This window comes from Microtus oregoni, unplaced genomic scaffold (genome assembly GCF_018167655.1).
Source record: "Microtus oregoni isolate MIOR12 unplaced genomic scaffold, Mior012 000025F_ref0000491, whole genome shotgun sequence".
Taxonomy (NCBI): domain Eukaryota; kingdom Metazoa; phylum Chordata; class Mammalia; order Rodentia; family Cricetidae; genus Microtus; species Microtus oregoni.
This window is the reverse complement of record NW_024543084.1, coordinates 5,636,549-5,651,385: the sequence shown is the minus strand read 5'-3', so window position 1 is coordinate 5,651,385 and position 14,837 is coordinate 5,636,549. Positions and strand designations below refer to the sequence as shown.

General features: G+C 34.6%; 1 protein-coding gene across 1 annotated transcript in view; it reads right to left on the bottom strand.

The window, feature by feature from the left end:
- Nucleotides 1-14,837, bottom strand: part of Lrp1b (LDL receptor related protein 1B) — a 1,777,071-nt gene that overhangs the window by 224,559 nt on the left and 1,537,675 nt on the right. The window contains exons 50-52 of the mRNA XM_041674488.1: nt 10,608-10,730; nt 8,341-8,460; nt 1,754-1,882 (exon numbers count right to left, since the gene is read on the bottom strand). Coding sequence (XP_041530422.1) covers nt 1,754-1,882; nt 8,341-8,460; nt 10,608-10,730 — 372 coding nt within the window. The remainder of the gene's footprint in view (nt 1-1,753; nt 1,883-8,340; nt 8,461-10,607; nt 10,731-14,837) is intronic.

The following is a 14,837-nucleotide window of genomic DNA, read 5'->3' as shown; positions in this document are numbered from 1 at the left end:
AATTCATAGGTACTCTTAGAAATCGTATTTCTATACTAATTATGTTTTTACTCAATAATGTAAATAAAAAGTGTCTTAACTGAAAAGTCTTACTACTGCACTGATTAACATATAAGGGCCATGAACACAATAAGTACTGCTATCCCCATGGAAAACTCTTTTCGTTTTGCCCTTCAGGTTTTGTCCCGCCATGGTATGGTTCAGTTTTCAAGAAATCCACACAAGATTCTTGATATATTTCTTTGTGATGATCTAACGTCCCTTAAGTGCATGACTGTAAGAACTGAGATTTTAAAGTTTATTGTCCCACATGCCTCTTGGACTCCTGCTGCCAGCTACGCTACACCCCATGAAGCAACTTTCTTTATCCTCTGAGTAATTATCTATGTAAAACTATGAACAGACAATACAAGAAGGATCTTTTTGTGTGAGGGGGGTGTAAATCCAGTATAATTTATTTTCAACAAATTTATTGTGATCTGCTATGTAGAAGTTCACACAGAAACAGCATGGAGTTTACATATTTTAGAGAAAGTAAAGCTCAGATTTGTTAATAACGCATCTCACTTTGAGCTGTGACAGTTTCTATAACTCAGGTGAAATTTGCCAATCTTGACGCATACATTCTTCTCCACAGCAAAGCAGCAGTAACTTTTGCATTAACAGTTTTAGGTAACTTGAGCATGATTTGTTCTACTTTAGCATAGCATATTGAATAATACCCATGTGGTCTACAAGTACTAATATACCTCCCAGAGTACTAACTTACTACAATAGCAGTAGCACCTAGGATCATCTGGATTTCTGAATTAATTCATAGTCCTTTGTTGTTCAGTCCTCAGTGGCCACATTGACCTTCATAAAAACACATTGGCTCCAAGATCACAGCTTTGTACATTCTACAACAGGATGAGTTGTGAGCAAATAAGGCTGTGTCAAATGTTTTCTGTGGTGTTGTTATTCCATTGACACACACATGTGCCATCAGGCGCACATATAATATTTTAAAGATGTGAAAATTGTGTCTTTAAAAAAAAATATGACTTTTTCAGATTCAACTGAATGGACTGAATCTGACAAACAAACCCTTCCTGAAAAAAGGCCCCATTCAACAGATCATGAGTTGATTCTGACATGCTGATGTCTTTCACCCTCCTGACCATACCAAAATAAAAAACCAAAAAAAAAAAATAAACTATGTAAACTTTTACTGTTGACTAACACCTTGAAACGACCTTGAGTCTGAAATTTTGTAAATTGTCTGACCTCAAAAGTTTTCCTCTTGATCCTTCAGTTTTATTCATGTCTATTGACACGTTCTTTACCTGACCCAAGGGTTAATACCACATCTCTAGAATTGGTAGGTGTACACTGACTTCCTGATCTGTATTTATCTAATAGCCGCTATTTATAGAATATTTATAATAGGCATTCAAAAACAATTTGAAGGGGAGGGTTATTTAGCAAGAACATTCCGGACCTACCAACCATCTGTACATAATAAAGCCATGCTATTGTGGAGCTGAAAAAGGTCATTTGCAGCCAGTGAAATAGTTTAAAAATTGGTCCTGACATTGAAAATTTCTTGAATACTCTGAATGTATAAGTCTTGATAAACTACTATTATAACATTCCACCTGGACCCTTGAAGAATGGAGAAAGTAAAAGAAACTATATTGTGGTATGAGAAGAACAGTCCCCTAGAAGTCTGAAACTGATTTCTTGGACACAGAGCATCAGCCAGTGTTCATACCACAGCCTGCAGTGGAGAGCTCATCACTCCCGTCGGGACAGTCTCTCTCACCGTCACACAGCCAGTGTCGGGGCACGCAAGCATGGGAGCTCTGGCAGCTGAACATGTCAGAAGCACAAGTGACAGCACCTTAAACCCAAAGAAAAGTAATAGTAAGTCATATGTATCCAATAGAACATGGCCACAGCTTCATTTTTCCTGTGGAAATAAGCAAGAGGATCTTGCATTCTATTAAAGTAATTATTGAGAATCATGGATTAGTCTGTCCTAGTAACTGCTGCCATATTCTTGTTTATAGCTGCATCAGACAAAGAAATACCTCTTGTCCTTGAACATATATCAAAGCATATACTGGAACTTTTAAACAAATGACACTGTGGAGGTATTGAATACACACAGGCAGGAATAATGATGATAACATTTCATAGCTTAGCACGTATGAACTACCTAATGTGCCAACTCCTTTAGTCCTGTAGAACTATTAATAGACATACTCACAGAAAAGGAACCAGCTTCCACAAGCTGAAACTTGGAGAGAGCATAAGGGCAGATCTCCCCATGAAAACCTGAAGACCCAAAATGTTTCTTTGTGGTTCCAAGAACATTCTGTAATATGCTAGTATGCGTACTGTTCTGCCACATCTTACCTTGCTGCAAAGAACAATCATGTACCCTTCACCTTTATCCAGAATCTGCCTTTCCACTTCTGTCACTATTGTCCTTTTGGAATGCATGGTATCTCTTCAATGCTTGATGACCTGGACTATAAAGTCACAGGGACACGAACAGCCTCTTCAGAGCATATGGTGACTACAAATCAATGGCTAAGGGGTGTCTCTAGCTGCTTCTACACTATATATCTTCAATACTTAGTTTATTTGTCTACATAAAATGTTGAGTGAAGGAGTTCAATCCCAATTTTTAAATTTTGCTTATGAGAATAAAACAATGTTCAAAATATACAGCAAACACATACTTCTGTAATTAGTTATATCAAACTTTAGTATACCTAGAAAGATATATAACAGAGATAGCAAAGTGATAACTCCTTAAAAAACAATTGCAGGTTCTGGGTTCAATTCCCAGCAATGCAAAAAATTAAAATAAAATAAGACTGATTTAATTGATTAAAAAAATATTTGCTTCCAATCATGTTAAACAGGACTAACGCACTTAATAGATGGTGATTGTGTTTTTACTTTTCGATCATATGATTGCTGTGAACAGAAGGTGCTTCTCGGAGCATTGCTTTCAAACTGTGAAGCAGACTATTGTCTCGGCAACATCACTGAGAGACCCAGACTTTCCTAACCCTGACCTTCCTTGGCACATATGAGGCCTGAAGGATAAGATTGATGTGAATACTGAAGTGTCCAGTTGTTGAGGAACTATATGTTTGATTGAGTATAAGAAATAATTTAACAGAAAAAGGGCTAAATAGAAAATACTAGAAAATAATTTGCAAAATTGAGGTTGCTTCATTTAAAAATAGAATTTATCTGATATTATGTATTAATGACTTTTAAAATAAGTATCTTTTCACAAACATTCTGTGAGTTCCTTATATTTTCAAGTAATTTTCAATATTAAATTTGTAATTGTATGTTTTAGCTTCTTTAATAATGACAATGCTTTAATCTAATTCTGCCTGGCCTATGAAAAGTCTCTTGCCAAAATTTTCTCTAATGCTAGAAGAGGGGGTATGACTAAGTAATTATGAAGACATCTCCAACTACGAAATGGCATAACGCTCCTTGAAGCTAATTTGATGGCTCCCTTGATAGTATTTAACAGATTCTGAGTGAAGAGCATGCCAAAAACACTAAATCAATTGGGAAGAAACTAGCCATAGAAGGCCTCATGACTTCATTTTCTAGTTGCCACTGACATCTGGGATCGTGTTCCTCAGGGAAAAAATATCCCTGGGAAGACTAAACACAATCTGAAACCATCCATCAGGCCTATCCTGTGCTCTGTTCAGACAGAAAGAGCCTATTAGTAAAGGTCAGTATCCTATTAATATTTTGGAAACTGGATTTCTGTCCTGAACTCTGACATCAGCCATAATTTGTATGATTTCATATACATTTATTAATCTCTATACATTTTTTGTTATCACATATCAAAAGTTAGAAATGGTTAGTGATGGAGTACAGAGTGAATTGCAGTTCTGAACTCCTAGCATGCCATGTCAGAGATAAAATATGCTTGGTAAAATTATGCTAATTTACATCACCATAATATTTGGAAGTAGGGCTTTGAAACCTCTGTTCTAATGGATTTCCCAAAAGGGTGTATTAGCACAGTAAATGTTAGGAGGCTGAGTTATTTGTAAGGCTCTCTTCCAATTCTAAAATATTAGATATGTTTGCTGACTGAAATTTTGGTTGTAAGAAGTTCTTAGGCACGTAAGTAAATTGAATTTGAATAGACTCATTATTTTGAATAAAAATAAATATGGTTCACTATCATTTTCTTCTATACTTAAAATTGTTTTCAAGACATTGTTGAGAGATAGAGAGTAAAAAGAGAGGAAGTGGAAAGGAGAGAAAGAGAATGAAAGGTATAATATCACTTAGTAAGGTTAAAAAGACAGGAAGGAGCACTAAGAAAAAGAACAGGGATAAACTCATGGACACAGTGCATGATAATTATAGCAAATATATATATATATATATATATATATTATCTATCTATCTATATATATATCTATCTATCTATATATATATAGATAGATAGATATCCATATATATATATATATATATGTATTTATATATATATATCCATCCATCCAAGATATATATCCATCCAAGATATATATCCATATCTCTTTATCCATGGAAAATTCATGAACTTGAGCAATAACATTAGTTTCTCAGGATTGCATACCCTGGAAATCAGATATGAATACAGTGACTCCGTATAACTCTAATGCCTTTGCACCTCTTATTGGGCTGTGTCTTCTATAAGACAGCAGTTGTCAGTGGAACTTTACAGTGGCTAGTTAAAAAAAAAAAATGTCAGAAACAAAATGGCTTCATGCACTGAAAGCATGCTTATCCCATAGTAGTCCTATTTTAGAAACTTAAAGATTTATAGTCAAGGAAAAGAATAGAGGAGCTAAAGACATGTAATTTGTCAATATTTCTTATGTTTAAAGAATATGATAATAGCCGGGCGGTGATGGTGCACTAGCACTGGGGAGGCAATGCCAGGTGTGTCTCTGTGAGTTCAAGGCCAGCCTGGTCTACAAGAGCTAGTTCCAAGACAGGCACCAAAGCTACAGCGAAACCTTGTCTTGAAAAAACAAGACAAAACAAAATTTGATAATGACCATTATGTTTTATATTTATCTCTTGTATAACTGTACATTGCTCCAACCATGAAAAAAATTGGGGGGCTGTCTTAAATGCAAGAAAATAAATTGTCTCTTTCGGGAGATAATGCCAATTTTATGTCATCCACTGGGCAACTCAGTCAAGGTTGAGAATTATAAAGAACTTCTGTCTCTGATAAAACAATCTAAACAGTTGACCATTTTGCTGAACTATGAATGTAGAAAGACACTCAACTCTGTACAGCCAAGTGAATTTATTACTCAGGTCTTCCTCTGCCTAAAATGACATTAAAAAGAAACCAAACCTACAATAATGAGTAAAGGATGTGCAAGTGTAAATACATATAATACATACAATAAGTGCGGGGTAGATAGATGAATAAATAGGTAAAGAAACAAATAAATGCTAAGATGAACAACTGTAAAGACTTTATGGAGTTTAGCTTGCTGTATTCTTTTAGCCCTTGAGAAATCTACATAGTAGTATCATTGAAACCACAAGATAAATACTTGTGATTATTATAATAAATCACACTGCATTTGCAGCTGAATTACATAGCACGCACCTAATAGTTAAATATATAGTAGGTGAATATAGACATTTACTGCTACTACAATGCCATAAATATTAAATTTCCTACTTGGAAAATTGTATAAATTTGCTGAATTTCCTTATTTATAAATTAAAACAATGAGGTGTCAATGCATTATTACAAAATGGACATACAATATAGGTGGTCGATGATAGTGAAAATCTATACTAACTTTAAGGAGTCAACTCAATGTGAACATATGTCATAAAGCATGATTATTTTGTCTAAATATGCCAATCAATGTCCAGCTGGGCACCCCACTCTCTAGGTCCTCCATCTAGGGGCAAAACAACAGGGACCTCCCCCACCTGCCTCAATTTCTCTAGTCAGAAAGCAGGTAAGCTTCCTGTAGGTAGGCTGCTCCAACACCACTATCCTGTTGATTGGACCCTGTAAGTTACAAGTCCCAATCTGCCGCAAACCCTTCTATGCCCCCGCAACCTCAGAGGAACTCTGAAGCACAGACTGTCCTAAGAGAGGACTAAGAGAGGAACTCCCAAGCACAGGCTGTGTCTGCACAGAATGGATCAAGAGAGCAAACCAAGAACGCAGACTAAGAAAGGGGAACAAGAAAGCAGGCCAAGAGAAACCTCAGTGTCTCCCTAAGACACAGCCAGCAACAGTACAGAGCAAAGCGAGAACAGTTCCCCGAAACGCAGAAAGCAACTGCAAGGATTGGACCGAGAGGCAAAGATACTGCCAGCCCCAATTGGAGGGAGAGATGGATAGGTGCCAAGGCAAGAATTCATTTAACAACTTAAAAAACGGCATGGTAACTCCAGATTCCAGTGGTCATACAACAGGAAAACTTGATTATCTTAACCCAAAAGAATCAGAAGAAAATGATTTTAAATGTAAATTTATGAAGATGGTGGAAACTTTAAAGATGAAATGAAAAATTCCGTTAAAGAAATTAAGAAAAAACAAACAAACAAATGGAAGAAATCAATAAATTTCTTAAAGATAACCAAGAAAAAACAATGAAACTAACAGTTCAAACAGGCCAAGAATTAAAGACTGAAATAGAGGCAATGAAGAAACACAAACTGAGGGAATAATGGAAATGGAAAATCTGGGTAAAAGAACAGGAACTACAGAGGGAAGCATAAGCAACAGAATACAAGAAATGGAAGATAGCATCTCATGTGTTGAAGATACTATAGAGCAAATAGATGCATTGGTCAAAGAAAACATTGAATCCAAAAAATTCTTAACACAAAACATCCAGAAAATCTGGGACACCATGAAAAGACCAAATCTAAGAATAATAAGGCTACAAGAAAAAGAAGTACTCAAGCTCAAAGACACAGAAAATATATTCAGCAAAATCATAGCAAAAACTTTCCTAACCTAAAGAAGGATATCCCTATGAAGGTACAAGAAACTTACAAAACACCAAATAGACTGAACCAAAAAAATGTTCCCTTACCATATAATATTCAAAAGGCAAATCATACAGAAAAAAGAAAAATATTAAGAGCTGCAAAGTAAAAAAAGCCAAATAACATATACAGACCTATCAGAATTATACTCAACTTCTCAATAGAAACCATGAAAGTCAGAAGGTCTGTAACAGATGTTCTGCAGACACTAAAAGACCACGTTTGCACGCCCAGACTATTATACCCAGCAATGTTTTCAATAACCATCAATGGAGAAAACTAGATATTCTATGACAAAACCAGATTTAAACAATACCTATCCACAAATCCAGCCTTACAGAAAGTACTAGAATGAAAACTCCAACCCTAAGAAGAAACTGCACCCAGAAAAACACAGGCAACAGATAACCTCATACCAGCAAACCCCAAAGAAGGGAAATGCACAAGCGCTACTCCCAAAAAATAGCAGGAATTAACAATCACTGGTCAGTAATATTTCTTAATATCAATAAATAAAAAGACACAGACTGCGAGAATTGATACAAAAACAGGATCCGTCCTTCTGCTGTATACAAGAACACACCTCAATCTCAGACACATACTTCACCTCAGAATAAAGGTTTGGGAAAAGATTTTCCAACCAAATAGACCTAATAAACAAGTGAGTGTAGCTATCCTAATATCTAAAAAAAAAAATAGACTTCAAACTAAAATCAATCAGAAGAGATGGAGAAGGACACTATATACTCATCATAGAAAAAATCTCTATCCTGAACATCTATGCCCCAAATACAAGAGCACTCACATATATAAAAGAAACATTACTAAATCTTAAATCACATACTAATCACCACACACTAAAATAGGAGACTTCAACACCCCACCCTCCCCAATGGATAGGTCAACCAGACAGAAACTTAGAGGAGAAATAAATGAATTAACAGATGTCATGACTCAAATGGACTTAACAGACATCTACAGAATATTTCATCCAAAATCCAAAGAATTCTTCTCAGCACCTCATGGGACTTTCTCTAAAATTGACCGCATACTCAGTAACAATGCAAACTTCAACAAATCAAAAAAAAATGAAAAAATAGCCAGAGTACATATGAAAAGAACAAAATCAAGTACATATAAATAAAAATGTGATGATGTGTAATACATTAGAAAGCACAGACATGCTATATGTGTGCTTCACAATGATTAAATGTGCACACTACTTAAAACTTCACAGGAAAAATATTATTGGAGCGCACAAAGGAAGCAGCTCACCACAAATGCTGTCGCTCTCATCAAAGCTATCTCCACAGTCATCCTCCCCATCACAGATCCAGTGTTTAGAAATGCATTTTTGTACAGAACAAGCAAATTGGTTCCAAGAGCAAGAAGAATCTAGAAAACAAACATGATTATTTTAGGAGGAAACACTAGGAAAATAAGTGCCAGTGATCTTTTGACAATAATGCAACCACAAACAATAATATATTTTCAAAAAACGCTTTACAAAAAAAATTCTATTAAAATGATAAATAATTGAGGAAATAGACATTTTTACCCTTGTTTGAACATTCCACAATATAAACATGTATCAGACATAATGTGGCATCGTTAACATACATAGTTGACAAAGGTTAATTGATTATAATTAAGATCATCTTAAAATAGATTGCACTGTAACAAAAGGTTTTTCTTAGACTCTTTCTACAGGTTTTCTAAAATCAAACACTCTATAAGAAAGTAAACCCAGTTAATACTCTCTCTGCTGACTTGAAATGAAGGCTGACAACAGCCTGCAAAATCCTGTGGTTCCAGCTTGCACAGCCCTGTCTCTACAGCACACTTGTTACAGGGCTTGTCTCTTAGCTAGTGATTCTTGGCTGTACTCCGTTAAGAAAATCTTCGATCATCCAACTAAAATTAATACTCCAGATTTAGAAAGTGGTATGTTCTTTGTTTTACTCCATCTCTAACTAGGAGAAAAACCTGCATTACAAAGAAGACACCATTACCATCAAATACTTGTTTCCAAAGAAGATTTGAGAAGTGACATTCTAGTTTGACAATAGCACTGTCCTTTTAAAAAGTTCACATGTTGATACTTTCATTGCATTGTCTGAAAGTGATGGAGTTTGGAATTTTTGAGTAAGAACTAAAAAATTCATTAGAAATATGGCTGTTGTTTAATACTAGATTAGACATTTTTAACTCTGCCCTTTCTGCAGGTAGCACACGATTTCAAGTGACAAACTCAAATGAAATCCTCCTCAATGTAATCATCCAAAGAATAATATTTTTAAATTAAAATATCATTTTGACTTTGCTTTGTGGTTGGTGATCTTCTTATCAGTTTGGAGAAATTCAGAATCACAGAAGAAACAACTCTCTGGACGTATCTGTCAAAGGTTATTGCGAATTGATCCACTTGGGTGTGAAGCCCTACCATAAACGTGGGACAGGGTCTAGGGCACACTCCAAAGCAGAAAGTGAGTTAAGTCTGCTATTCATTGTTCTCTGCTCTTTGAGTGTGTTACAAGCCACCTCCTGTTCCTATGGCCATGCCTTCTCTGTCATGATAGACTATAACCTATCTATCCGTAAACCCCAACACTCACTTCCTACCTTAAATTGTTTATATCAGCAAGAAAATGAACTATCACAGGCTTTGATTCAAAAGAAATATTTTAAGTTGTGTATTTTGCTTTCAAAGATTTTCTTGGATGACCAGGAAAACAAAGGAAATTTAGGCATTTTTTTTGAAGAAAAACATAATTTAAGAAAATTTAATCATTTAATAGTTCCCGGTTTAGAGATTATGAATTAACATAGACTAATTCTGAAATATTTTTTTTTCTGGAGCAGAGTCTGGCTCTAATGTGAAGATATGCAGAATCTTAATTACAAAGAGAATACTTCATTGTTTCCCCATGGAATTTACATTAAGGAGAGTTTGACATTTTACTAAGGATTCTTTTTTAACCTTTTTCTAACTTCATTCAACACAGTGTGGTGGTGCTATAATAAAAGGGGCTTGTTTTTCTCATACAAAATCACAAAATTACAAATTTTATAAAATGAAATTTAAAATGCTTCCTTTTCTTCCCAATACAAATGAACTTTACACACACACACAAATAATGAAATAGTGAGAAAGGGGAATGTCCTTGAAGAAGCCAATGCTTGAGTGTATTATTTCAAATCATGCACAAATTAAATCAAAATTTAAAACCATTATTTAATTTCTAAGAATAAGTCGGTATTTTTGAAGACTTTTTCTCATTACCAAATGTAACTATATTAACAGGAACTTAAATAAATCGGTCAAAAATGAAGCTACCACGTTAAGACTAATGTTGATAACTATTATTTTAAATATAAAATTGTATGACAAGTCTGGGAGAAAGGTTGTTAGGCTTTGTTATAATTGTCTGTGTTTACATTTATAGTCTACTAACAATGTTGTGCATCAAGTTCTTAGTAAGGGTACTCGAATATGATAGTAATGCGTGTAGCTCATACGAGAAAGCAGTGTGGAGGCTTACCACAGTGGAGTTCATCCAGCCCATCGTCACAGTCCTTCTGACCATCACACACCCAGGTATTCAAAATGCATCTTCCACTAGGACAACCAAAATAATTCTCTTCACATTTGTGTTTGTTTTGAACTATGATAAAACATAGAATGCAATGTCAAATACGTTAAATTAATCTGACGCTTTGGCAATGTTTGAAGATACAATATTAATAACACCTGAGATGGAAGAGACAAACCAGAAAATACAGAACAAATCACCCCAAGTCCTGAAGAAGGCCAAGGTTACAATGACCCAAGAATAAGAACTCATCGCCAATCATGAAGACACCCTTTCCATAGACTTGACTATAAATTCAATCCAAGACTGACGTAGAACTGGAAAAAGTAGTTGAGGGAAATACTGGAATACTCATTGAATCAATTCGATGGATCATTCAATTGTAAAAGTAAAAAAAATGGAAATAACTTAATTTTCTCAAAAGTGAATAAAGACAGAAATCATACTTGTGTCAGAAATGAGTTCTGTGTTTATCATAAAAGTGTATTAAACAGCATGTCTCTTGACTTAAAATAGGGGAGGTGGATTTAGTGTCTCTATTGTTCTTTCTTGAGTATCCCTTGGTAGGAATTAGGCAATATTCTCAGTTTTAAGGAAGAAAAATTGTGAAATATAATTTTAAACATTATCTGACTGATGAAGAGCAAGTGGATATATAATTATGAGACCTATAAATTAACATTCAATTAATATTAATCATATATCTTCTAAATTATCACAATACAAAAAGTATTCTGTATGTAAAATTATTTATTATGTCCTGATTTTTTAAAACATTGAAGTATTAGATAAATTTCATAGAACATAGAATATTCTATAGGTTCTTCCCCAAAATCGAGCCTATTTATCCCCTTGTAGCCTTGGTTCAGATAAATTGAGATGTGTCTTCCCCATAATCCTTCAGAAATAGATCCCTGCAACTTCTTTAACAATTGTATTGATTGTTAATGATTGAAATTCAAAATCATCCTTTACTTTTTGTAAACACATTTTAGTGAACTCACCAATATGACAAAATTATTTTACACAATACATTTGCTGCAATGATATATAGATCATGTGACATGTGCAGCTTTGCACACTGCAGCCCTACACTACCTGTCCACCTGCCACTGCCTGCAATCCTACACTTCCTGTCCACCTACCACTGCCTGCACTCCTACACTCCCTGTCCACCTGCCATTATCTACATGAGCATCCTGCATTTTTTACCTAGTGAAAAACTCTGCTAGCATTGTAAGATAACATTTAAAATAATGTGTTAATCTTAGAACAGGATAATCTTATAAAAGAAAAGAAACACTAGTTTAATAATTATTATGTAATAATCTCTTGAAAATACTTTTAAAATTGACTGCAGATATAGTGAGAGAAAGAATGTTTCACTCTAAATAGAACTTTAGATTAATAATTTTGACACAAAGATTGATGAAACTAAAACAATAAGGATTTTACCTAATCTTTTAAAAATATTAATTCATTCTTCCTACAGACCTTCTCGGGTCTCTTTCTCTCTCTTTTTCTCTTTTCTCTCTTCTCTCTCTCTCTCTCTCTCTCTCTTTCTCTCTCTTCCTCTCTTACACACACACACACACACACACACACACACACACACACACATTGCATCTCAGGTCCAATCCTTCAGGTTTGTTCCTAGTGCTTCAGTAAGATAACATCTACAACCTCTCACCCCCCCCCCCCCCAGTCATACTTCCAATGGATACCAGAGACTATTGTTACCTTACCTCCCTTCCTGACTGGTCACTGAATCTCACATCTGACAAAATCACACATTTCCTGTGAACATGCCAGGCAAGAGGCCAGAAAAATCAGGCAACAAATAGTTATCATACTCTTTGAAATTCCCAAGAGAATACAGAATCCAAGGAACAAAACAACCACTCAAAAAAGACAAACCCAGAAATAAACACCTAGAAATTACTCCAAACCAGATCCTTAAATGCTATCTTAAGGACAGAGTTAACAACAGCCAGAGCAATGTGTTACCATTAGAGCACAGCTTTCATACTACATCAATATTCCATCACAGAAGAAGCCAAAGGAAACAACTTTAAAGCCAACTTTATGAAGACGATAGAGGTCCTTAAAGGAGTGAATTAATTCCTTAAGGAAATACAGGAAAACAGAAATGAATAAGTTCCCTAAAGAAAACAAAAATAAGCAAGCAATCAAATAGTTGACAGAAATAAATAAAACTGTTGAAGAGCTAAAATTGAAAATGAAACCACTAAAGAAAACAAAGACTGCTGGGATTCTGGAAATGAAACACTTAGGAATTTGAACAGAAACTACAGAAGAAAGTTTCACCAACAGTTAACAAGAGATGGAAGACTTAAAAGATATAGAAGGAACAGATACGTTGTTCGAAGAAAAATAATAATCTAAATTTTTCCTGAGAGAAAACATCCAAGAAATGTGGGACACTATGACAAAATCAAACCTTAGAATAATAGGAACAGAAAAAGAATACCAGATCAAAAACCCAGAAAATATTGTTAACAAAATCATAGAAGAAAGTTTCTCTAACTGAAAAGACATGCCAATAAAAGTATAAGAAGCTAGGAATGCATCAAATATGTTGGAACAGAAAAGAAAGTTCTTGCATCACAGAGTTGTCAAAGCATTAAACTTACAGAACAAAGAAAGAACATTAAAAAACTGCAAAGGAAAAGGCAAAGTAACATATAAAGACAGACCTATAAGAATTAAACTCAACTTCTCAATGAAGACTCTAAAATCAAAAGGTACTCGAGAGATGACATGCAGACGCTAAGAGTCCGGAGTGGCCAGTACAGATTACTATATCAAGCAAAATTTTCAACACCACAATGGTTTGAAACTGACTTTCAACAATATCAGAACCAACAAATCCTATATTCATGGAAACTAGACAGGTTTCTACTGAATGACTGTGGAGACAAGACAGAAATATAGAAAGATAATTTCCTAGGACTCAATGAAAATGAATATGCAACATATCCAAACTTATCGGATACATTTAAAGCAGTAGTAAGAGGAAAATTTATAACACTATAACTGTTGGGGATAGAACAATTGGAATACCCCTCCATTCTAGGTGGAAAAGCAAACTAATAAAGCCACTATGGAAATCACTATGGTGGGTCCTCAGAAAATTAGATACCCATCTATCTCAGGAACATGCTATACTATCCTTGGGCATACCCATCCTTAACCCAGAAGATATCTACACTTGATATCCAATGGCAAATGAAAAATCATTTTTCTTCAAATGAAACACACTGGTTGTATATACCACATGTCAGGCCAGATCTGATGTCTACGAATAGTTTGCCAACAAAGCAAAAGGAACTCAATAGTAATTTTTTGAATTTGTTTAATTTTTAATTGCTTTTACATTTTTTCTTTCATCTGTCCTGTGTTTATTTGTTTTAATTTTTACTTTCATAATTTGTATGTCTGTTTCTTGATTTGCTTTAATATGTTTTGTTTTTTAAGAGAAGAAGAAAAAAACAGAACACAAAGTTGGCCAGGTAAAAAAGTGGGATGGATTGAGAGCAGATGGAAGAAGCACTTGATCAAAATATATTGTATAAAAATGGTTCTGAATTTAAAAAAGAAGAAAAATAAACCTACTCTTAGATGGAGAACTACAGGTAATAAATAACACTAAAAGAAGAAGAGTCAATTTTTCTCCAGAGATTATCTTCCTATTTGGTTGAACAGAACCAAGTGTTCAGCCCTAAGCACCTATAAATAGTAACACTAAATAGACACAGATAGCTGTATTTATTTTTAGATATACATATGTGTGTGTTTGCATTTGTATGAAATGTTTAGAGGGCAAGAGGTTATAGAATTTGGATGGGAATTGTGGGGGACAATTGAGTTGGAGGGAGTAGAGGGAGATGTAAAAAAAAAAAAAAACAAAGGCCTTAAGTAAAATCAACATTTTAGCTTTATACTTCTTTCAGTATAAAAGTTAGGATCTTACTAAGTGATTAATTGTGACCTCTTACAAAGAGAAGTTTTTTCAAAGTGTGTGTTTACAGAAATTGTGTGACTAGCCAAAATTACCACTTCTCAAAACATCTTGAAAAACTTTAAATGTTAACAAAACCTGAATTCAAATGAGTGTTAGTATGGTGAGGTAGGCAAACAGCTGTTTAAGGACATATT